At 45.6% G+C, this 26,136-nt stretch overlaps 1 protein-coding gene across 1 annotated transcript; it reads right to left on the bottom strand.

The window, feature by feature from the left end:
- Nucleotides 1–19,181: 19,181 nt before the first annotated feature.
- LOC124612573 (piggyBac transposable element-derived protein 4-like) lies at nucleotides 19,182–20,834 on the bottom strand. Its single transcript, XM_047140858.1, has one exon. The coding sequence runs from the start codon at nucleotides 20,832–20,834 to the stop codon at nucleotides 19,182–19,184; it is 1,653 nt and encodes a 550-aa protein (XP_046996814.1).
- Nucleotides 20,835–26,136: the final 5,302 nt, after the last annotated feature.

Genomic DNA, 26,136 nt, shown 5'->3' with positions numbered 1-26,136 from the left:
TGGACAGGTGGTGGCGTATCGCTTCTGCAGGACACCAAGGTACGAATTAAAGAGAGGAAAGATTCAAAGAAGGGGGAGCAGCTGGCTGCAGTAACTATGACTCTCTTAAGGTAGCCAAATGCCTCCTCACTCGGCGAACTTTATTTAAAAACTCGAGGAAATCGTTGTTGAAGTAACTCAGACAACGGTAACATGGACAGGTGGTGGCGTATCGCTTCTGCAGGACACCAAGGTACGAATTAAAGAGAGGAAAGATTCAAAGAAGGGGGAGCAGCTGGCTGCAGTAACTATGACTCTCTTAAGGTAGCCAAATGCCTCCTCACTCGGCGAAATTTATTTGAAAACTCGAGGAAATCGTTGTTGAAGTAACCCAGACAACGGTAACATGGACAGGTGGTGGCGTATCGCTTCTGCAGGACTGACCACAGTACGAATTAAAGACAGGAAAGATTCAAAGAAGGGGGAGCAGCTGGCAGCAGTAACTATGACGCTCCTAAGGTAGCCAAATGCCTCGTCATCCGGCGAGGTACATTTGCTAACTCGAGAGACTCGTAGTGGGAGTAACAGAGACGACGTTAACGTGGACATATAGTGGCACATCGGTTCTGTAGGACAGCCATAGCAAGAATGATAGAGAGAAAGGGCTTAGAAAAGTGGGAGCAGCAGGCAGGGGTACTATGACTCTCTTAAGGTAGCCAAATGCCTCGTCACCATGTAAAATTTTTTTTGAAAACTCGAGAATATCTTCGTTAAGGTAGCTCAGACAACGTTAAGGTATACATGTAGTGGCATATTGCTCCTGCAGGACTGACCACAGTAATAATTAATGAGTGGAAAGAAAGAAAGTAGGTCGAGCAGCTGGCAGCAGTAACTATGACTCTTTTAAGGGTGCCAAATGCCTCGTCACTCGGCGAAATTCATTTGAAAACTCGAGGAAATCGTCGTTGAAGTAACTCAGACAACGGTAACATGGACAGGTGGTGGCGTATCGCTTCTGCAGGACACCAAGGTACGAATTAAAGAGAGGAAAGATTCAAAGAAGGGGGAGGAGCTGGCTGCAGTAACTATGACTCCCTTAAGGTAGCCAAATGCCTCGTCATCCGGCGAGGTACATTTGCTAACTCGAGAGACTCGTAGCGGGTGTAACAGTGACGACGTTAATGTGGACATATAGTGGCACATCGGTTCCGTAGGACAGGCCATAGCAAGAATGATAGAGAGAAAGGGCTTAGAAAAGTGGGAGCAGCAGGCAGGGGTACTACAACTCCCTTAAGGTAGCCGAATGCCTCGTCACCATGTAAAATTTTTTTTGAAAACTCGAGAATATCTTCGTTAAGGTAGCTCAGACAACGTTAAGGTATACATGTAGTGGCATATTGCTCCTGCAGGACTGACCACAGTAATAATTAATGAGTGGAAAGAAAGAAAGTAGGTCGAGCAGCTGGCAGCAGTAACTATGACTCTCTTAAGGGTGCCAAATGCCTCGTCACTCGGCGAAATTCATTTGAAAACTCGAGGAAATTGTCGTTGAAGTAACACAGACAACGGTAACATGGACAGGTGGTGGCGTATCGCCTCTGCAGGACACCAAGGTACGAATGAAAGAGAGGAAAGAATCAAAGAAAGGGGAGGAGCTGGCTGCAGTTAATATGACTCTCTTAAGGTAGCCAAATGCCTCGTCATCCGGCGAGGTGCATTTGCTAACTCGAGAGACTCGTAGTGGGTGTAACAGTGACGACGTTAACGTGGACATATAGTGGCTCATCGGTTCCGTAGGACAGGCCATAGCAAGAATGATAGAGAGAATGGGCTTAGAAAAGTGGGAGCAGCAGGCAGGAGTACTATGACTCTCTTAAGGTAGCCAAATGCCTCGTCACCATGTGAAATTTTTTTTGAAAACTCGAGGATATCTTCGATAAGGTAGCTCAGACAACGTTAAGGTTTACATGTAGTGGCATATTGCTCCTGCAGGACTGACCACAGTAATAATTGAAGAGTGGAAAGAAAGAAAGTAGGTCGAGCAGCTGGCAGCAGTAACTATGACTCTCTTGAGGTAGCCAAATGCCTCGTCACTCGGCGAGATTTATTTGAAAACTCGAGGAAATCGTCGTTGAAGTAAATCAGACAACGGTAACATGCACAGGTGGTGGCGTATCACTCTGCGGGACTGACCACAGTACGATTTAAAGGGAGGAAAGATTCAAAGAAGGGGGAGCAGCTGGCTGCAGTAACTATAACTCTCTTAAGGTAACCAAATGCCTCGTCACCCGGCGAGGTACATTTGCTACCTCAAGACACTCGTAGTGGGAGTAACAGTGACGACGTTAACGTGGACATATAGTGGCACATCGGGTCTGTAGGACAGCCATAGCAAGAATGATAGAGAGAATGGGCTTAGGAAAGTGGGAGCAGCAGGCAGGGGTAATATGACTCTCTTAAGGCAGCCAAATGCCTTGTCACCATGTGATATTTATTTGTGAAAACTCGAGAATATCTTCGTTAAGGTAGCTCAGACAACGTTAAGGTATACATGTAGTGGCATATTGCTCCTGCAGGACTGACCACAGTAATAATTAATGAGTGGAAAGAAAGAAAGTATGTCGAGCAGCTGGCAGCAGTAACTATGACTCTCTTAAGGGTGCCAAATGCCTCGTCACTCGGCGAAATTCATTTGAAAACTCGAGGAAATCGTCGTTGAAGTAACACAGACAACGGTAACATGGACAGGTGGTGGCGTATCGCCTCTGCAGGACACCAAGGTACGAATTAAAGAGAGGAAAGTATCAAAGAAGGGGGAGGAGCTGGCTGCAGTTACTATGACTCTCTTAAGGTAGCCAAATGCCTCGTCATCCGGCGAGGTGCATTTGCTAACTCGAGAGACTCGTAGTGGGTGTAACAGTGACGACGTTAACGTGGACATATAGTGGCACATCGGTTCCGTAGGACAGGCCATAGCAAGAATGATAGAGAGAATGGGCGTAGAAAAGTGGGAGCAGCAGGCAGGAGTACTATGACTCTCTTAAGGTAGCCAAATGCCTCGTCACCATGTGAAATTTTTTTTGAAAACTCGAGGATATCTTCGATAAGGTAGCTCAGACAACGTTAAGGTTTACATGTAGTGGCATATTGCTCCTGCAGGACTGACCACAGTAATAATTGAAGAGTGGAAAGAAAGAAAGTAGATCGAGCAGCTGGCAGCAGTAACTATGACTCTCTTAAGGTAGCCAAATGCCTCGTCACTCGGCGAGATTTATTTGAAAACTCGAGGAAATCGTCGTTGAAGTAAATCAGACAACGGTAACATGCACAGGTGGTGGCGTATCACTCTGCGGGACTGACCACAGTACGATTTAAAGGGAGGAAAGATTCAAAGAAGGGGGAGCAGCTGGCTGCAGTAACTATAACTCTCTTAAGGTAACCAAATGCCTCGTCACCCGGCGAGGTACATTTGCTACCTCAAGAGACTCGTAGTGGGAGTAACAGTGACGATGTTAACGTGGACATATAGTGGCACATCGGTTCTGTAGGACAGCCATAGCAAGAATGATAGAGAGAATGGGCTTAGGAAAGTGGGAGCAGCAGGCAGGTGTACTATGACTCTCCTAAGGCAGCCAAATGCCTTGTCACCATGTGATATTTTTTTGTGAAAACTCGAGAATATCTTCGTTAAGGTAGCTCAGACAACGTTAAGGTATACATGTAGTGGCATATTGCTCCTGCAGGACTGACCACAGTAATAATTAATGAGTGGAAAGAAAGAAAGTAGGTCGAGCAGCTGGCAGCAGTAACTATGACTCTCTTAAGGGTGCCAAATGCCTCGTCACTCGGCGAAATTCATTTGAAAACTCGAGGAAATCGTCGTTGAAGTAACACAGACAGCGGTAACATGGACAGGTGGTGGCGTATCGCCTCTGCAGGACACCAAGGTACGAATTAAAGAGAGGAAAGTATCAAAGAAGGGGGAGGAGCTGGCTGCAGTTACTATGACTCTCTTAAGGTAGCCAAATGCCTCGTCATCCGGCGAGGTGCATTTGCTAACTCGAGAGACTCGTAGTGGGTGTAACAGTGACGACGTTAACGTGGACATATAGTGGCACATCGGTTCCGTAGGACAGGCCATAGCAAGAATGATAGAGAGAATGGGCTTAGAAAAGTGGGAGCAGCAGGCAGGAGTACTATGACTCTCTTAAGGTAGCCAAATGCCCCGTCACCATGTGAAATTTTTTTTGAAAACTCGAGGATATCTTCGATAAGGTAGCTCAGACAACGTTAAGGTTTACATGTAGTGGCATATTGCTCCTGCAGGACTGACCACAGTAATAATTGAAGAGTGGAAAGAAAGAAAGTAGGTCGAGCAGCTGGCAGCAGTAACTATGACTCTCTTAAGGTAGCCAAATGCCTCGTCACTCGGCGAGATTTATTTGAAAACTCGAGGAAATCGTCGTTGAAGTAAATCAGACAACGGTAACATGCACAGGTGGTGGCGTATCACTCTGCGGGACTGACCACAGTACGATTTAAAGGGAGGAAAGATTCAAAGAAGGGGGAGCAGCTGGCTGCAGTAACTATAACTCTCTTAAGGTAACCAAATACCTCGTCACCCGGCGAGGTACATTTGCTACCTCAAGAGACTCGTAGTGGGAGTAACAGTGACGACGTTAACGTGGACATATAGTGGCACATCGGTTCTGTAGGACAGCCATAGCAAGAATGATAGAGAGAATGGGCTTAGGAAAGTGGGAGCAGCAGGCAGGGGTACTATGACTCTCTTAAGGCAGCCAAATGCCTTGTCACCATGTGATATTTTTTTGTGAAAACTCGAGAATATCTTCGTTAAGGTAGCTCAGACAACGTTAAGGTTTACATGTAGTGGCATATTGCTCCTGCAGGACTGACCACAGTAATAATTAAAGAGTGGAAAGAATGAAAGTAGGTCGAGCTGCTGGCAGCAGTAACTATGACTCTCTTAGGGTAGCCAAATGCCTCGTCACTCGGCGAAATTTATTTGAAAACTCGAGGAAATCGTCGTTGAAGTAACTCAGCCAACGGTAACATGGACAGGTGGTGGCGTATCGCTTCTGCAGGACACCAAGGTACGAATTAAAGAGAGGAAAGATTCAAAGAAGGGGGAGCAGCTGGCTGCAGTAACTATGACTCTCTTAAGGTAGCCAAATGCCTCCTCACTCGGCGAACTTTATTTAAAAACTCGAGGAAATCGTTGTTGAAGTAACTCAGACAACGGTAACATGGACAGGTGGTGGCGTATCGCTTCTGCAGGACACCAAGGTACGAATTAAAGAGAGGAAAGATTCAAAGAAGGGGGAGCAGCTGGCTGCAGTAACTATGACTCTCTTAAGGTAGCCAAATGCCTCCTCACTCGGCGAAATTTATTTGAAAACTCGAGGAAATCGTTGTTGAAGTAACTCAGACAACGGTAACATGGACAGGTGGTGGCGTATCGCTTCTGCAGGACTGACCACAGTACGAATTAAAGACAGGAAAGATTCAAAGAAGGGGGAGCAGCTGGCAGCAGTAACTATGACGCTCCTAAGGTAGCCAAATGCCTCGTCATCCGGCGAGGTACATTTGCTAACTCGAGAGACTCGTAGTGGGAGTAACAGAGACGACGTTAACGTGGACATATAGTGGCACATCGGTTCTGTAGGACAGCCATAGCAAGAATGATAGAGAGAAAGGGCTTAGAAAAGTGGGAGCAGCAGGCAGGGGTACTATGACTCTCTTAAGGTAGCCAAATGCCTCGTCACCATGTAAAATTTTTTTTGAAAACTCGAGAATATCTTCGTTAAGGTAGCTCAGACAACGTTAAGGTATACATGTAGTGGCATATTGCTCCTGCAGGACTGACCACAGTAATAATTAATGAGTGGAAAGAAAGAAAGTAGGTCGAGCAGCTGGCAGCAGTAACTATGACTCTCTTAAGGGTGCCAAATGCCTCGTCACTCGGCGAAATTCATTTGAAAACTCGAGGAAATCGTCGTTGAAGTAACACAGACAACGGTAACATGGACAGGTGAAGGCGTATCGCCTCTGCAGGACACCAAGGTACGAATTAAAGAGAGGAAAGTATCAAAGAAGGGGGAGGAGCTGGCTGCAGTTACTATGACTCTCTTAAGGTAGCCAAATGCCTCGTCATCCGGCGAGGTGCATTTGCTAACTCGAGAGACTCGTAGTGGGTGTAACAGTGACGACGTTAACGTGGACATATAGTGGCACATCGGTTCCGTAGGACAGGCCATAGCAAGAATGATAGAGAGAATGGGCTTAGAAAAGTGGGAGCAGCAGGCAGGAGTACTATGACTCTCTTAAGGTAGCCAAATGCCTCGTCACCATGTGAAATTTTTTTTGAAAACTCGAGGATATCTTCGATAAGGTAGCTCAGACAACGTTAAGGTTTACATGTAGTGGCATATTGCTCCTGCAGGACTGACCACAGTAATAATTGAAGAGTGGAAAGAAAGAAAGTAGGTCGAGCAGCTGGCAGCAGTAACTATGACTCTCTTAAGGTAGCCAAATGCCTCGTCACTCGGCGAGATTTATTTGAAAACTCGAGGAAATCGTCGTTGAAGTAAATCAGACAACGGTAACATGCACAGGTGGTGGCGTATCACTCTGCGGGACTGACCACAGTACGATTTAAAGGGAGGAAAGATTCAAAGAAGGGGGAGCAGCTGGCTGCAGTAACTATAACTCTCTTAAGGTAACCAAATGCCTCGTCACCCGGCGAGGTACATTTGCTACCTCAAGAGACTCGTAGTGGGAGTAACAGTGACGACGTTAACGTGGACATATAGTGGCACATCGGTTCTGTAGGACAGCCATAGCAAGAATGATAGAGAGAATGGGCTTAGGAAAGTGGGAGCAGCAGGCAGGGGTACTATGACTCTCTTAAGGCAGCCAAATGCCTTGTCACCATGTGATATTTTTTTGTGAAAACTCGAGTATATCTTCGTTAAGGTAGCTCAGACAACGTTAAGGTATACATGTAGTGGCATATTGCTCCTGCAGGACTGACCACAGTAATAATTAATGAGTAGAAAGAAAGAAAGTAGGTCGAGCAGCTGGCAGCAGTAACTATGACTCTCTTAAGGGTGCCAAATGCCTCGTCACTCGGCGAAATTCATTTGAAAACTCGAGGAAATCGTCGTTGAAGTAACACAGACAACGGTAACATGGACAGGTGGTGGCGTATCGCCTCTGCAGGACACCAAGGTACGAATTAAAGAGAGGAAAGTATCAAAGAAGGGGGAGGAGCTGGCTGCAGTTACTATGACTCTCTTAAGGTAGCCAAATGCCTCGTCATCCGGCGAGGTGCATTTGCTAACTCGAGAGACTCGTAGTGGGTGTAACAGTGACGACGTTAACGTGGACATATAGTGGCACATCGGTTCCGTAGGACAGGCCATAGCAAGAATGATAGAGGGAATGGGCTTAGAAAAGTGGGAGCAGCAGGCAGGAGTACTATGACTCTCTTAAGGTAGCCAAATGCCTCGTCACCATGTGAAATTTTTTTTGAAAACTCGAGGATATCATCGATAAGGTAGCTCAGACAACGTTAAGGTTTACATGTAGTGGCATATTGCTCCTGCAGGACTGACCACAGTAATAATTGAAGAGTGGAAAGAAAGAAAGAAGGCCGAGCAGCTGGCAGCAGTAACTCTGACTCTCTTAAGGTAGCCAAATGCCTCGTCACTCAGCGAGATTTATTTGAAAACTCGAGGAAATCTTCGTTGAAGTAAATCAGACAACGGTAACATGCACAGGTGGTGGCGTATCACTCTGCGGGACTGACCACAGTACGATTTAAAGGGAGGAAAGATTCAAAGAAGGGGGAGCAGCTGGCTGCAGTAACTATAACTCTCTTAAGGTAACCAAATGCCTCGTCACCCGGCGAGGTACATTTGCTACCTCAAGAGACTCGTAGTGGGAGTAACAGTGACGACGTTAACGAGGACATATAGTGGCACATCGGTTCTGTAGGACAGCCATAGCAAGAATGATAGAGAGAATGGGCTTAGGAAAGTGGGAGCAGCAGGCAGGGGTACTATGACTCTCTTAAGGCAGCCAAATGCCTTGTCACCATGTGATATTTTTTTGTGAAAACTCGAGAATATCTTCGTTAAGGTAGCTCAGACAACGTTAAGGTTTACATGTAGTGGCATATTGCTCCTGCAGGACTGACCACAGTAATAATTAAAGAGTGGAAAGAATGAAAGTAGGTCGAGCTGCTGGCAGCAGTAACTATGACTCTCTTAAGGTAGCCAAATGCCTCGTCACTCGGCGAAATTTATTTGAAAACTCGAGGAAATCGTCGTTGAAGTAACTCAGACAACGGTAACATGGACAGGTGGTGGCGTATCGCTTCTGCAGGACACCAAGGTACGAATTAAAGAGAGGAAAGATTCAAAGAAGGGGGAGCAGCTGGCTGCAGTAACTATGACTCTCTTAAGGTAGCCAAATGCCTCCTCACTCGGCGAACTTTATTTAAAAACTCGAGGAAATCGTTGTTGAAGTAACTCAGACAACGGTAACATGGACAGGTGGTGGCGTATCGCCTCTGCAGGACATCAAGGTACGAATGAAAGAGAGGAAAGAATCAAAGAAAGGGGAGGTGCTGGCTGCAGTTACTATGACTCTCTTAAGGTAGCCAAATGCCTCGTCATCCGGCGAGGTGCATTTGCTAACTCGAGAGACTCGTAGTGGGTGTAACAGTGACGACGTTAACGTGAACATATAGTGGCACATCGGTTCCGTAGGACAGGCCATAGCAAGAATGATAGAGAGAATGGGCTTAGAAAAGTGGGAGCAGCAGGCAGGAGTACTATGACTCTCTTAAGGTAGCCAAATGCCTCGTCACCATGTGAAATTTTTTTTGAAAACTCGAGGATATCTTCGATAAGGTAGCTCAGACAACGTTAAGGTTTACATGTAGTGGCATATTGCTCCTGCAGGACTGACCACAGTAATAATTGAAGAGTGGAGAGAAAGAAAGTAGGTCGAGCAGCTGGCAGCAGTAACTATGACTCTCTTGAGGTAGCCAAATGCCTCGTCACTCGGCGAGATTTATTTGAAAACTCGAGGAAATCGTCGTTGAAGTAAATCAGACAACGGTAACATGCACAGGTGGTGGCGTATCACTCTGCGGGACTGACCACAGTACGATTTAAAGGGAGGAAAGATTCAAAGAAGGGGGAGCAGCTGGCTGCAGTAACTATAACTCTCTTAAGGTAACCAAATGCCTCGTCACCCGGCGAGGTACATTTGCTACCTCAAGAGACTCGTAGTGGGAGTAACAGTGACGACGTTAACGTGGACATATAGTGGCACATCGGTTCCGTAGGACAGGCCATAGCAAGAATGATAGAGAGAATGGGCTTAGGAAAGTGGGAGCAGCAGGCAGGGGTACTATGACTCTCTTAAGGCAGCCAAATGCCTTGTCACCATGTGATATTTTTTTGTGAAAACTCGAGAATATCTTCGTTAAGGTAGCTCAGACAACGTTAAGGTATACATGTAGTCGCATATTGCTCCTGCAGGACTGACCACAGTAATAATTAATGAGTGGAAAGAAAGAAAGTAGGTCGAGCAGCTGGCAGCAGTAACTATGACTCTCTTAAGGGTGCCAAATGCCTCGTCACTCGGCGAAATTCATTTGAAAACTCGAGGAAATCGTCGTTGAAGTAACACAGACAACGGTAACATGGACAGGTGGTGGCGTATCGCCTCTGCAGGACACCAAGGTACGAATTAAAGAGAGGAAAGTATCAAAGAAGGGGGAGGAGCTGGCTGCAGTTACTATGACTCTCTTAAGATAGCCAAATGCCTCGTCATCCGGCGAGGTGCATTTGCTAACTCGAGAGACTCGTAGTGGGTGTAACAGTGACGACGTTAACGTATACATATAGTGGCACATCGGTTCCGTAGGACAGGCCATAGCAAGAATGATAGAGAGAATGGGCGTAGAAAAGTGGGAGCAGCAGGCAGGAGTACTATGACTCTCTTAAGGTAGCCAAATGCCTCGTCACCATGTGAAATTTTTTTTGAAAACTCGAGGATATCTTCGATAAGGTAGCTCAGACAACGTTAAGGTTTACATGTAGTGGCATATTGCTCCTGCAGGACTGACCACAGTAATAATTGAAGAGTGGAAAGAAAGAAAGTAGATCGAGCAGCTGGCAGCAGTAACTATGACTCTCTTGAGGTAGCCAAATACCTCGTCACTCGGCGAGATTTATTTGAAAACTCGAGGAAATCGTCGTTGAAGTAAATCAGACAACGGTAACATGCACAGGTGGTGGCGTATCACTCTGCGGGACTGACCACAGTACGATTTAAAGGGAGGAAAGATTCAAAGAAGGGGGAGCAGCTAGCTGCAGTAACTATAACTCTCTTAAGGTAACCAAATGCCTCGTCACCCGGCGAGGTACATTTGCTACCTCAAGAGACTCGTAGTGGGAGTAACAGTGACGACGTTAACGTGGACATATAGTGGCACATCGGTTCTGTAGGACAGCCATAGCAAGAATGATAGAGAGAATGGGCTTAGGAAAGTGGGAGCAGCAGGCAGGGGTACTATGACTCTCTTAAGGCAGCCAAATGCCTTGTCACCATGTGATATTTTTTTGTGAAAACTCGAGAATATCTTCGTTAAGGTAGCTCAGACAACGTTAAGGTTTACATGTAGTGGCATATTGCTCCTGCAGGACTGACCACAGTAATAATTAAGGAGTGGAAAGAATGAAAGTAGGTCGAGCTGCTGGCAGCAGTAACTATGACTCTCTTAAGGTAGCCAAATGCCTCGTCACTCGGCGAAATTTATTTGAAAACTCGAGGAAATCGTCGTTGAAGTAACTCAGACAACGGTAACATGGACAGGTGGTGGCGTATCGCTTCTGCAGGACACCAAGGTACGAATTAAAGAGAGGAAAGATTCAAAGAAGGGGGAGCAGCTGGCTGCAGTAACTATGACTCTCTTAAGGTAGCCAAATGCCTCCTCACTCGGCGAACTTTATTTAAAAACTCGAGGAAATCGTTGTTGAAGTAACTCAGACAACGGTAACATGGACAGGTGGTGGCGTATCGCCTCTGCAGGACACCAAGGTACGAATGAAAGAGAGGAAAGAATCAAAGAAAGGGGAGGTGCTGGCTGCAGTTACTATGACTCTCTTAAGGTAGCCAAATGCCTCGTCATCCGGCGAGGTGCATTTGCTAACTCGAGAGACTCGTAGTGGGTGTAACAGTGACGACGTTAACGTGAACATATAGTGGCACATCGGTTCCGTAGGACAGGCCATAGCAAGAATGATAGAGAGAATGGGCTTAGAAAAGTGGGAGCAGCAGGCAGGAGTACTATGACTCTCTTAAGGTAGCCAAATGCCTCGTCACCATGTGAAATTTTTTTTGAAAACTCGAGGATATCTTCGATAAGGTAGCTCAGACAACGTTAAGGTTTACATGTAGTGGCATATTGCTCCTGCAGGACTGACCACAGTAATAATTGAAGAGTGGAAAGAAAGAAAGTAGGTCGAGCAGCTGGCAGCAGTAACTATGACTCTCTTGAGGTAGCCAAATGCCTCGTCACTCGGCGAGATTTATTTGAAAACTCGAGGAAATCGTCGTTGAAGTAAATCAGACAACGGTAACATGCACAGGTGGTGGCGTATCACTCTGCGGGACTGACCACAGTACGATTTAAAGGGAGGAAAGATTCAAAGAAGGGGGAGCAGCTGGCTGCAGTAACTATAACTCTCTTAAGGTAACCAAATGCCACGTCACCCGGCGAGGTACATTTGCTACCTCAAGAGACTCGTAGTGGGAGTAACAGTGACGACGTTAACGTGGACATATAGTGGCACATCGGTTCTGTAGGACAGCCATAGCAAGAATGATAGAGAGAATGGGCTTAGGAAAGTGGGAGCAGCAGGCAGGGGTACTATGACTCTCTTAAGGCAGCCAAATGCCTTGTCACCATGTGATATTTTTTTGTGAAAACTCGAGAATATCTTCGTTAAGGTAGCTCAGACAACGTTAAGGTATACATGTAGTGGCATATTGCTCCTGCAGGACTGACCACAGTAATAATTAATGAGTGGAAAGAAAGAAAGTAGGTCGAGCAGCTGGCAGCAGTAACTATGACTCTCTTAAGGGTGCCAAATGCCTCGTCACTCGGCGAAATTCATTTGAAAACTCGAGGAAATCGTCGTTGAAGTAACACAGACAACGGTAACATGGACAGGTGGTGGCGTATCGCCTCTGCAGGACACCAAGGTACGAATTAAAGAGAGGAAAGTATCAAAGAAGGGGGAGGAGCTGGCTGCAGTTACTATGACTCTCTTAAGATAGCCAAATGCCTCGTCATCCGGCGAGGTGCATTTGCTAACTCGAGAGACTCGTAGTGGGTGTAACAGTGACGACGTTAACGTGGACATATAGTGGCACATCGGTTCCGTAGGACAGGCCATAGCAAGAATGATAGAGAGAATGGGCGTAGAAAAGTGGGAGCAGCAGGCAGGAGTACTATGACTCTCTTAAGGTAGCCAAATGCCTCGTCACCATGTGAAATTTTTTTTGAAAACTCGAGGATATCTTCGATAAGGTAGCTCAGACAACGTTAAGGTTTACATGTAGTGGCATATTGCTCCTGCAGGACTGACCACAGTAATAATTGAAGAGTGGAAAGAAAGAAAGTAGATCGAGCAGCTGGCAGCAGTAACTATGACTCTCTTGAGGTAGCCAAATGCCTCGTCACTCGGCGAGATTTATTTGAAAACTCGAGGAAATCGTCGTTGAAGTAAATCAGACAACGGTAACATGCACAGGTGGTGGCGTATCACTCTGCGGGACTGACCACAGTACGATTTAAAGGGAGGAAAGATTCAAAGAAGGGGGAGCAGCTGGCTGCAGTAACTATAACTCTCTTAAGGTAACCAAATGCCTCGTCACCCGGCGAGGTACATTTGCTACCTCAAGAGACTCGTAGTGGGAGTAACAGTGACGACGTTAACGTGGACATATAGTGGCACATCGGTTCTGTAGGACAGCCATAGCAAGAATGATAGAGAGAATGGGCTTAGGAAAGTGGGAGCAGCAGGCAGGGGTACTATGACTCTCTTAAGGCAGCCAAATGCCTTGTCACCATGTGATATTTTTTTGTGAAAACTCGAGAATATCTTCGTTAAGGTAGCTCAGACAACGTTAAGGTATACATGTAGTGGCATATTGCTCCTGCAGGACTGACCACAGCAATAATTAATGAGTGGAAAGAAAGAAAGTAGGTCGAGCAGCTGGCAGCAGTAACTATGACTCTCTTAAGGGTGCCAAATGCCTCGTCACTCGGCGAAATTCATTTGAAAACTCGAGGAAATCGTCGTTGAAGTAACACAGACAACGGTAACATGGACAGGTGGTGGCGTATCGCCTCTGCAGGACACCAAGGTACGAATTAAAGAGAGGAAAGTATCAAAGAAGGGGGAGGAGCTGGCTGCAGTTACTATGACTCTCTTAAGGTAGCCAAATGCGTCGTCATCCGGCGAGGTGCATTTGCTAACTCGAGAGACTCGTAGTGGGTGTAACAGTGACGACGTTAACGTGGACATATAGTGGCACATCGGTTCCGTAGGACAGGCCATAGCAAGAATGATAGAGAGAATGGGCGTAGAAAAGTGGGAGCAGCAGGCAGGAGTACTATGACTCTCTTAAGGTAGCCAAATGCCTCGTCACCATGTGAAATTTTTTTTGAAAACTCGAGGATATCTTCGATAAGGTAGCTCAGACAACGTTAAGGTTTACATGTAGTGGCATATTGCTCCTGCAGGACTGACCACAGTAATAATTAAAGAGTGGAAAGAATGAAAGTAGGTCGAGCTGCTGGCAGCAGTAACTATGACTCTCTTAAGGTAGCCAAATGCCTCGTCACTCGGCGAAATTTATTTGAAAACTCGAGGAAATCGTCTTTGAAGTAACTCAGACAACGGTAACATGGACAGGTGGTGGCGTATCGCTTCTGCAGGACACCAAGGTACGAATTAAAGAGAGGAAAGATTCAAAGAAGGGGGAGCAGCTGGCTGCAGTAACTATGACTCTCTTAAGGTAGCCAAATGCCTCCTCACTCGGCGAACTTTATTTAAAAACTCGAGGAAATCGTTGTTGAAGTAACTCAGACAACGGTAACATGGACAGGCGGTGGCGTATCGCCTCTGCAGGACACCAAGGTACGAATGAAAGAGAGGAAAGAATCAAAGAAAGGGGAGGAGCTGGCTGCAGTTACTATGACTCTCTTAAGGTAGCCAAATGCATCGTCATCCGGCGAGGTGCATTTGCTAACTCGAGAGACTCGTAGTGGGTGTAACAGTGACGACGTTAACGTGGACATATAGTGGCACATCGGTTCCGTAGGACAGGCCATAGCAAGAATGATAGAGAGAATGGGCTTAGAAAAGTGGGAGCAGCAGGCAGGAGTACTATGACTCTCTTAAGGTAGCCAAATGCCTCGTCACCATGTGAAATTTTTTTTGAAAACTCGAGGATATCTTCGATAAGGTAGCTCAGACAACGTTAAGGTTTACATGTAGTGGCATATTGCTCCTGCAGGACTGACCACAGTAATAATTGAAGAGTGGAAAGAAAGAAAGTAGGTCGAGCAGCTGGCAGCAGTAACTATGACTCTCTTGAGGTAGCCAAATGCCTCGTCACTCGGCGAGATTTATTTGAAAACTCGAGGAAATCGTCGTTGAAGTAAATCAGACAACGGTAACATGCACAGGTGGTGGCGTATCACTCTGCGGGACTGACCACAGTACGATTTAAAGGGAGGAAAGATTCAAAGAAGGGGGAGCAGCTGGCTGCAGTAACTATAACTCTCTTAAGGTAACCAAATGCTTCGTCACCCGGCGAGGTACATTTGCTACCTCAAGAGACTCGCAGTGGGAGTAACAGTGACGACGTTAACGTGGACATATAGTGGCACATCGGTTCTGTAGGACAGCCATAGCAAGAATGATAGAGAGAATGGGCTTAGGAAAGTGGGAGCAGCAGGCAGGGGTACTATGACTCTCTTAAGGCAGCCAAATGCCTTGTCACCATGTGATATTTTTTTGTGAAAACTCGAGAATATCTTCGTTAAGGTAGCTCAGACAACGTTAAGGTATACATGTAGTGGCATATTGCTCCTGCAGGACTGACCACAGTAATAATTAATGAGTGGAAAGAAAGAAAGTAGGTCGAGCAGCTGGCAGCAGTAACTATGACTCTCTTAAGGGTGCCAAATGCCTCGTCACTCGGCGAAATTCATTTGAAAACTCGAGGAAATCGTCGTTGAAGTAACTCAGACAACGGTAACATGGACAGGTGGTGGCGTATCGCCTCTGCAGGACACCAAGGTACGAACTAAAGAGAGGAAAGTATCAAAGAAGGGGGAGGAGCTGGCTGCAGTTACTATGACTCTCTTAAGGTAGCCAAATGCCTCGTCATCCGGCGAGGTGCATTTGCTAACTCGAGAGACTCGTAGTGGGTGTAACAGTGACGACGTTAACGTGGACATATAGTGGCACATCGGTTCCGTAGGACAGGCCATAGCAAGAATGATAGAGAGAATGGGCGTAGAAAAGTGGTAGCAGCAGGCAGGAGTACTATGACTCTCTTAAGGTAGCCAAATGCCTCGTCACCATGTGAAATTTTTTTTGAAAACTCGAGGATATCTTCGATAAGGTAGCTCAGACAACGTTAAGGTTTACATGTAGTGGCATATTGCTCCTGCAGGACTGACCACAGTAATAATTGAAGAGTGGAAAGAAAGAAAGTAGATCGAGCAGCTGGCAGCAGTAACTATGACTCTCTTAAGGTAGCAAAATGCCTCGTCACTCGGCGAGATTTATTTGAAAACTCGAGGAAATCGTCGTTGAAGTAAATCAGACAACGGTAACATGCACAGGTGGTGGCGTATCACTCTGCGGGACTGACCACAGTACGATTTAAAGGGAGGAAAGATTCAAAGAAGGGGGAGCAGCTGGTTGCAGTAACTATAACTCTCTTAAGGTAACCAAATGCCTCGTCACCCGGCGAGGTACATTTGCTACCTCAAGAGACTCGTAGTGGGAGTAACAGTGACGATGTTAACGTGGACATATAGTGGCACATCGGTTCTGTAGGACAGCCATAGCAAGAATGATAGAGAGAATGGGCTTAGGAAAGTGGGAGCAGCAGGCGGGGGTACTATGACTCTCTTAAGGCAGCCAAATGCCTTGTCACCATGTGATATTTTTTTGTGAAAACTCGAGAATATCTTCGTTAAGGTAGCTCAGACAACGTTAAGGTATACATGTAGTGGCATATTGCTCCTGCAGGACTGACCACAGTAATAATTAATGAGTGGAAAGAAAGAAAGTAGGTCGAGCAGCTGGCAGCAGTAACTATGACTCTCTTAAGGGTGCCAAATGCCTCGTCACTCGGCGAAATTCATTTGAAAACTCGAGGAAATCGTCGTTGAAGTAACACAGACAGCGGTAACATGGACAGGTGGTGGCGTATCGCCTCTGCAGGACACCAAGGTACGAATTAAAGAGAGGAAAGTATCAAAGAAGGGGGAGGAGCTGGCTGCAGTTACTATGACTCTCTTAAGGTAGCCAAATGCCTCGTCATCCGGCGAGGTGCATTTGCTAACTCGAGAGACTCGTAGTGGGTGTAACAGTGACGACGTTAACGTGGACATATAGTGGCACATCGGTTCCGTAGGACAGGCCATAGCAAGAATGATAGAGAGAATGGGCTTAGAAAAGTGGGAGCAGCAGGCAGGAGTACTATGACCCTCTTAAGGTAGCCAAATGCCTCGTCACCATGTGAAATTTTTTTTGAAAACTCGAGGATATCTTCGATAAGGTAGCTCAGACAACGTTAAGGTTTACATGTAGTGGCATATTGCTCCTGCAGGACTGACCACAGTAATAATTGAAGAGTGGAAAGAAAGAAAGTAGGTCAAGCAGCTGGCAGCAGTAACTATGACTCTCTTAAGGTAGCCAAATGCCTCGTCACTCGGCGAGATTTATTTGAAAACTCGAGGAAATCGTCGTTGAAGTAAATCAGACAACGGTAACATGCACAGGTGGAGGCGTATCACTCTGCGGGACTGACCACAGTACGATTTAAAGGGAGGAAAGATTCAAAGAAGGGGGAGCAGCTGGCTGCAGTAACTATAACTCTCTTAAGGTAACCAAATGCCTCGTCACCCGGCTAGGTACATTTGCTACCTCAAGAGACTCGTAGTGGGAGTAACAGTGACGACGTTAACGTGGACATATAGTGGCACATCGGTTCTGTAGGACAGCCATAGCAAGAATGATAGAGAGAATGGGCTTAGGAAAGTGGGAGCAGCAGGCAGGGGTACTATGACTCTCTTAAGGCAGCCAAATGCCTTGTCACCATGTGATATTTTTTTGTGAAAACTCGAGAAAATCTTCGTTAAGGTAGCTCAGACAACGTTAAGGTTTACATGTAGTGGCATATTGCTCCTGCAGGACTGACCACAGTAATAATTAAAGAGTGGAAAGAATGAAAGTAGGTCGAGCTGCTGGCAGCAGTAACTATGACTCTCTTAGGGTAGCCAAATGCCTCGTCACTCGGCGAAATTTATTTGAAAACTCGAGGAAATCTTCGTTGAAGTAACTCAGACAACGGTAACATGGACAGGTGGTGGCGTATCGCTTCTGCAGGACACCAAGGTACGAATTAAAGAGAGGAAAGATTCAAAGAAGGGGGAGCAGCTGGCTGCAGTAACTATGACTCTCTTAAGGTAGCCAAATGCCTCCTCACTCGGCGAAATTTATTTGAAAACTCGAGGAAATCGTTGTTGAAGTAACTCAGACAACGGTAACATGGACAGGTGGTGGCGTATCGCTTCTGCAGGACACCAAGGTACGAATTAAAGAGAGGAAAGTATCAAAGAAGGGGGAGGAGCTGGCTGCAGTTACTATGACACTCTTAAGGTAGCCAAATGCCTCCTCATCCGGCGAGGTGCATTTGCTAACTCGAGAGACTCGTAGTGGGTGTAACAGTGACGACGTTAACGTGGACATATAGTGGCACATCGGTTCCGTAGGACAGGCCATAGCAAGAATGATAGAGAGAATGGGCTTAGAAAAGTGGGAGCAGCAGGCAGGAGTACTATGACTCTCTTAAGGTAGCCAAATGAATCGTCACCATGTGAAATTTTTTTTGAAAACTCGAGGATATCTTCGATAAGGTAGCTCAGACAACGTTAAGGTTTACATGTAGTGGCATATTGCTCCTGCAGGACTGACCACAGTAATAATTGAAGAGTGGAAAGAAAGAAAGTAGGTCGAGCAGCTGGCAGCAGTAACTATGACTCTCTTAAGGTAGCCAAATGCCTCGTCACTCGGCGAGATTTATTTGAAAACACGAGGAAATCGTCGTTGAAGTAAATCAGACAACGGCAACATGCACAGGTGGTGGCGTATCACTCTGCGGGACTGACCACACTACGATTTAAAGGGAGGAAAGATTCAAAGAAGGGGGAGCAGCTGGCTGCAGTAACTATAACTCTCTTAAGGTAACCAAATGCCTCGTCACCCGGCGAGGTACATTTGCTACCTCAAGAGAATCGTAGTGGGAGTAACAGTGACGACGTTAACGTGGACATATAGTGGCACATCGGTTCTGTAGGACAGCCATAGCAAGAATGATAGAGAGAATGGGCTTAGGAAAGTGGGAGCAGCAGGCAGGGGTACTATGACTCTCTTAAGGCAGCCAAATGCCTTGTCACCATGTGATATTTTTTTGTGAAAACTCGAGAATATCTTCGTTAAGGTAGCTCAGACAACGTTAACACTCTCTGTACCAGGCCTATTTTATGCACCCGTCCCTAGAAACCGGGCAATTTTACCAATATTAAAAAAATTACTGCATCAAATCTACTGTTTGGATTGTGGCAAATTTGGTACCATCTTGAAGCTGCACATTTCTACTTTAATTCTGAGTGAAAGAAACTACTTTACAATGCACAGCTTTAAGGTACAGTTATAGAAATCACTTAGATGTTTTAAGAATTTAGAAAAAGTCATACGAATAAGGGAATACAATTGTGATTTATTTTTAACCAAAATTGTGGCACTACATTACATGTTTCTGATAGTATACAGTATTACATATAAATTTCACACAGAATCATATTGTTTTTTAGTGTGGAAAATTTTAAAGCAAGGTTCCAGGCAGAGTGCAACGCCACACTGTTCACATTCGTATCGTGTCTCTTTGCGAGAAGCCTTGCCACTCTGTTTCTTGCTCCTGGAACTGCACACGTGACACACACGAGCAGCATACTTCTTAGTAGTTGCAGGTATGTGCTGCAAAAAATGTCTCTTTGTTAGCCGACCTACAGTTCCTTCATTTCTTGGAATGAATTCAAGTGTGTCGTCTTCAACAAGCTGAACTGCAAGCACTGTTATAAAGTCTGTTATTGTAATTTTCTTCCTGTGCACTGCATTGTACAGCCAAAATGCATTTGATACTCCCATAAGCAGCAAATGGAAATATAATTTTCGCCACCATTTCACAGTTCTGTGCTGGAACGGATTGTACTGCAGGCGTTGGTCTCCAATATCCACTCCAATTTTATTGAGGTTGTAATCAAGTACCTGAAGTGGTTTCAATACTACAGACCCATTTCTCTTAGTATGCGTACCAAATGTTGCTTGATGCCTTGTAGACAATGTATACACATCTCTCTTATCTTTCCACTTCATTGCCAATACATTATCTTTACGCCGAAAAGACATTTCGCCCTTTTTCAGCTTAGCAGATACTAAATCTTTAGGCAATCCTTTCCTGGATTTGTTCACAGTACCAACAGCTCCAGTGCCTTTCTCTGCCAGTTGCTGAAATAGCTCTGGACTGGAATAAAATCGATCTAAATACACAGTGTGGCCTTTGTTCAGCAAGCTGCTGTCAGACAACAATCGCAAAATAACCGCAGACGAAGAATTGTCAACAATATGCTTACCAGCATAAACTTCAAAATTTACAACATAGCCACTACTGGCTTCAGCAACAGCATATACTTTCAGTCCATACTTATGAGGCTTATTTTGCATGTAAACACGGAAACTCACACGACCTCGAAATGGGCAAATTCCTTCATCAATTGTCACTTTTTCTGAGGGACGATATGCCTGGATACATCGCTCCTTCAAATTATTATAATATGGCAAAACTTTGTAAAGTGGATGAAATCCATCTTCGCCTGGTTTTTTCTGATTTGAATTGTCAACAAGATGCAAGCATGACAGTATCTGAGTGAAACGCAAACGGCTCATGACATGGGGACAAAAGTTACAACTAAGAACAGGATTAGTGCTCCAATGGTCCGCAATTTTGGGCTTTTTCGAAACACACATGTGGAAAGTAATACCCAAGAAACGCCTCATCTCACTTATAGTCACTGGCTTCCACGAACTCAAAACTGAATGGGGCTTCAGATTATTTCCTCTTCTTTTCTTCTGTATTGTCTGTGATGCATACAAATTTGTCTGTCTCTTGAGTTCATTTACGTCACTGTCAGTAAGGAACACTTTACTGCAATCCAGTACAGAACTCGACTCATCAATATCCACTAGTATCTGCCTGGGTGTCGTGTTGACAGGCAGAGGTCGGTAGGTGTCAACTGCAGTCCACTCACTGTCTTTCGGATACGGCACAGCTGCTGGATTTGAAGCAACACCTTCAACATCATTCTCGTCTTCATCTGAAGACAAACTGTCATCAATCTCGTCTTCTAAAAAGAATATCACATTATGTGTAACTACATACATCGTTTACACATGTTCAACAGATATGTGCGTACTGCACAATTACGTGGAAAATTCGGAAATACGTACCTTCAAACACACCATTGCATTCAGAATCGTCTGAATCACTCTCTACATTATCCAGAGTGTCGCTATGATTGATCAAATCCGCAATTTCTGCGTCTGATAAACCGCGCCGAAACATGATGACAAACAACTGAATGATATACAGACTGAGAACGCAAAGATAAGTTTTAACATGAATTACAGCGCTGCCGTGACATCTATGGACGCATTTTGTTAATAAACATCTGAAAAACGTATAGCGCTGGCCAAACCCGTAGAAATAACGTTGCAGTGTTTTGAATGAAATTAAATGTAGCGGCCCGTAAATTTTACGGGCTTGGTGATTTTCGCGCGATCCCAGGCCCGTAAATTTTACGGGCTTGGCGCTTAGAGTGTTAAGGTATACATGTAGTGGCATATTGCTCCTGCAGGACTGACCACAGTAATAATTAATGAGTAGAAAGAAAGAAAGTAGGTCGAGCAGCTGGCAGCAGTAACTATGACTCTCTTAAGGGTGCCAAATGCCTCGTCACTCGGCGAAATTCATTTGAAAACTCGAGGAAATCGTCGTTGAAGTAACACAGACAACGGTAACATGGACAGGTGGTGGCGTATCGCCTCTGCAGGACACCAAGGTACGAATTAAAGAGAGGAAAGTATCAAAGAAGGGGGAGGAGCTGGCTGCAGTTACTATGACTCTCTTAAGGTAGCCAAATGCCTCGTCATCCGGCGAGGTGCATTTGCTAACTCGAGAGACTCGTAGTCGGTGTAACAGTGACGACGTTAACGTGGACATATAGTGGCACATCGGTTCCGTAGGACAGGCCATAGCAAGAATGATAGAGAGAATGGGCTTAGAAAAGTGGGAGCAGCAGGCAGGAGTACTATGACTCTCTTAAGGTAGCCAAATACCTCGTCACCATGTGAAATTTTTTTTGAAAACTCGAGGATATCTACGATAAGGTAGCTCAGACAACGTTAAGGTTTACATGTAGTGGCATATTGCTCCTGCAGGACTGACCACAGTAATAATTGAAGAGTGGAAAGAAAGAAAGTAGGTCGAGCAGCTGGCAGCAGTAACTATGACTCTCTTAAGGTAGCCAAATGCCTCGTCACTCGGCGAGATTTATTTGAAAACTCGAGGAAATCTTCGTTGAAGTAAATCAGAAAACGGTAACATGCACAGGTGGTGGCGTATCACTCTGCGGGACTGACCACAGTACGATTTAAAGGGAGGAAAGATTCAAAGAAGGGGGAGCAGCTGGCTGCAGTAACTATAACTCTCTTAAGGTAACCAAATGCCTCGTCACCCGGCGAGGTACATTTGCTACCTCAAGAGACTCGTAGTGGGAGTAACAGTGACGACGTTAACGTGGACATATAGTGGCACATCGGTTCTGTAGGACAGCCATAGCAAGAATGATAGAGAGAATGGGCTTAGGAAAGTGGGAGCAGCAGGCAGGGGTACTATGACTCTCTTAAGGCAGCCAAATGCCTTGTCACCATGTGATATTTTTTTGTGAAAACTCGAGAATATCTTCGTTAAGGTAGCTCAGACAACGTTAAGGTTTACATGTAGTGGCATATTGCTCCTGCAGGACTGACCACAGTAATAATTAAAGAGTGGAAAGAATGAAAGTAGGTCGAGCTGCTGGCAGCAAAAACTATGACTCTCTTAAGGTAGCCAAATGCCTCGTCACTCGGCGAAATTTATTTGAAAACTCGAGGAAATCGTCGTTGAAGTAACTCAGACAACGGTAACATGGACAGGTGGTGGCGTATCGCTTCTGCAGGACACCAAGGTACGAATTAAAGAGAGGAAAGATTCAAAGAAGGGGGAGCAGCTGGCTGCAGTAACTATGACTCTCTTAAGGTAGCCAAATGCCTCCTCACTCGGCGAACTTTATTTAAAAACTCGAGGAAATCGTTGTTGAAGTAACTCAGACAACGGTAACATGGACAGGTGTTGGCGTATCGCTTCTGCAGGACACCAAGGTACGAATTAAAGAGAGGAATGATTCAAAGAAGGGGGAGCAGCTGGCTGCAGTAACTATAACTCTCTTAAGGTAACCAAATGCCTCGTCACCCGGCGAGGTACATTTGCTACCTCAAGAGACTCGTAGTGGGAGTAACAGTGACGATGTTAACGTGGACATATAGTGGCACATCGGTTCTGTAGGACAGCCATAGCAAGAATGATAGAGAGAATGGGCTTAGGAAAGTGGGAGCAGCAGGCAGGGGTACTATGACTCTCTTAAGGCAGCCAAATGCCTTGTCACCATGTGATATTTTTTTGTGAAAACTCGAGAATATCTTCGTTAAGGTAGCTCAGACAACGTTAAGGTATACATGTAGTGGCATATTGCTCCTGCAGGACTGACCACAGTAATAATTAATGAGTGGAAAGAAAGAAAGTAGGTCGAGCAGCTGGCAGCAGTAACTATGACTCTCTTAAGGGTGCCAAATGCCTCGTCACTCGGCGAAATTCATTTGAAAACTCGAGGAAATCGTCGTTGAAGTAACACAGACAGCGGTAACATGGACAGGTGGTGGCGTATCGCCTCTGCAGGACACCAAGGTACGAATTAAAGAGAGGAAAGTATCAAAGAAGGGGGAGGAGCTGGCTGCAGTTACTATGACTCTCTTAAGGTAGCCAAATGCCTCGTCATCCGGCGAGGTGCATTTGCTAACTCGAGAGACTCGTAGTGGGTGTAACAGTGACGACGTTAACGTGGACATATAGTGGCACATCGGTTCCGTAGGACAGGCCATAGCAAGAATGATAGAGAGAATGGGCTTAGAAAAGTGGGAGCAGCAGGCAGGAGTACTATGACTCTCTTAAGGTAGCCAAATGCCTCGTCACCATGTGAAATTTTTTTTGAAAACTCGAGGATATCTTCGATAAGGTAGCTCAGACAACGTTAAGGTTTACATGTAGTGGCATATTGCTCCTGCAGGACTGACCACAGTAATAATTGAAGAGTGGAAAGAAAGAAAGTAGGTCGAGCAGCTGGCAGCAGTAACTATGACTCTCTTAAGGTAGCCAAATGCCTCGTCACTCGGCGAGATTTATTTGAAAACTCGAGGAAATCGTCGTTGAAGTAAATCAGACAACGGTAACATGCACAGGTGGTGGCGTATCACTCTGCGGGACTGACCACAGTACGATTTAAAGGGAGGAAAGATTCAAAGAAGGGGGAGCAGCTGGCTGCAGTAACTATAACTCTCTTAAGGTAACCAAATGCCTCGTCACCCGGCGAGGTACATTTGCTACCTCAAGAGACTCGTAGTGGGAGTAACAGTGACGACGTTAACGTGGACATATAGTGGCACATCGGTTCTGTAGGACAGCCATAGCAAGAATGATAGAGAGAATGGGCTTAGGAAAGTGGGAGCAGCAGGCAGGGGTACTATGACTCTCTTAAGGCAGCCAAATGCCTTGTCACCATGTGATATTTTTTTGTGAAAACTCGAGAATATCTTCGTTAAGGTAGCTCAGACAACGTTAAGGTTTACATGTAGTGGCATATTGCTCCTGCAGGACTGACCACAGTAATAATTAAAGAGTGGAAAGAATGAAAGTAGGTCGAGCTGCTGGCAGCAGTAACTATGACTCTCTTAGGGTAGCCAAATGCCTCGTCACTCGGCGAAATTTATTTGAAAACTCGAGGAAATCGTCGTTGAAGTAACTCAGCCAACGGTAACATGGACAGGTGGTGGCGTATCGCTTCTGCAGGACACCAAGGTACGAATTAAAGAGAGGAATGATTCAAAGAAGGGGGAGCAGCTGGCTGCAGTAACTATAACTCTCTTAAGGTAACCAAATGCCTCGTCACCCGGCGAGGTACATTTGCTACCTCAAGAGACTCGTAGTGGGAGTAACAGTGACGATGTTAACGTGGACATATAGTGGCACATCGGTTCTGTAGGACAGCCATAGCAAGAATGATAGAGAGAATGGGCTTAGGAAAGTGGGAGCAGCAGGCAGGGGTACTATGACTCTCTTAAGGCAGCCAAATGCCTTGTCACCATGTGATATTTTTTTGTGAAAACTCGAGAATATCTTCGTTAAGGTAGCTCAGACAACGTTAAGGTATACATGTAGTGGCATATTGCTCCTGCAGGACTGACCACAGTAATAATTAATGAGTGGAAAGAAAGAAAGTAGGTCGAGCAGCTGGCAGCAGTAACTATGACTCTCTTAAGGGTGCCAAATGCCTCGTCACTCGGCGAAATTCATTTGAAAACTCGAGGAAATCGTCGTTGAAGTAACACAGACAGCGGTAACATGGACAGGTGGTGGCGTATCGCCTCTGCAGGACACCAAGGTACGAATTAAAGAGAGGAAAGTATCAAAGAAGGGGGAGGAGCTGGCTGCAGTTACTATGACTCTCTTAAGGTAGCCAAATGCCTCGTCATCCGGCGAGGTGCATTTGCTAACTCGAGAGACTCGTAGTGGGTGTAACAGTGACGACGTTAACGTGGACATATAGTGGCACATCGGTTCCGTAGGACAGGCCATAGCAAGAATGATAGAGAGAATGGGCTTAGAAAAGTGGGAGCAGCAGGCAGGAGTACTATGACTCTCTTAAGGTAGCCAAATGCCTCGTCACCATGTGAAATTTTTTTTGAAAACTCGAGGATATCTTCGATAAGGTAGCTCAGACAACGTTAAGGTTTACATGTAGTGGCATATTGCTCCTGCAGGACTGACCACAGTAATAATTGAAGAGTGGAAAGAAAGAAAGTAGGTCGAGCAGCTGGCAGCAGTAACTATGACTCTCTTAAGGTAGCCAAATGCCTCGTCACTCGGCGAGATTTATTTGAAAACTCGAGGAAATCGTCGTTGAAGTAAATCAGACAACGGTAACATGCACAGGTGGTGGCGTATCACTCTGCGGGACTGACCACAGTACGATTTAAAGGGAGGAAAGATTCAAAGAAGGGGGAGCAGCTGGCTGCAGTAACTATAACTCTCTTAAGGTAACCAAATGCCTCGTCACCCGGCGAGGTACATTTGCTACCTCAAGAGACTCGTAGTGGGAGTAACAGTGACGACGTTAACGTGGACATATAGTGGCACATCGGTTCTGTAGGACAGCCATAGCAAGAATGATAGAGAGAATGGGCTTAGGAAAGTGGGAGCAGCAGGCAGGGGTACTATGACTCTCTTAAGGCAGCCAAATGCCTTGTCACCATGTGATATTTTTTTGTGAAAACTCGAGAATATCTTCGTTAAGGTAGCTCAGACAACGTTAAG

The sequence above is a fragment of the Schistocerca americana genome, chromosome 4, assembly GCF_021461395.2.
Source record: "Schistocerca americana isolate TAMUIC-IGC-003095 chromosome 4, iqSchAmer2.1, whole genome shotgun sequence".
Taxonomy (NCBI): domain Eukaryota; kingdom Metazoa; phylum Arthropoda; class Insecta; order Orthoptera; family Acrididae; genus Schistocerca; species Schistocerca americana.
The sequence above is the reverse complement of the archived record's forward strand: the minus strand, read 5'-3'. Positions and strand labels throughout refer to the sequence as shown.

Excerpts from the sequence above, each read along its gene's own strand:
- LOC124612573 (XM_047140858.1), bottom strand. The coding sequence starts at position 20,834 with ATGTATGTAGTTACACATAATGTGATATTCTTTTTAGAAGACGAGATT.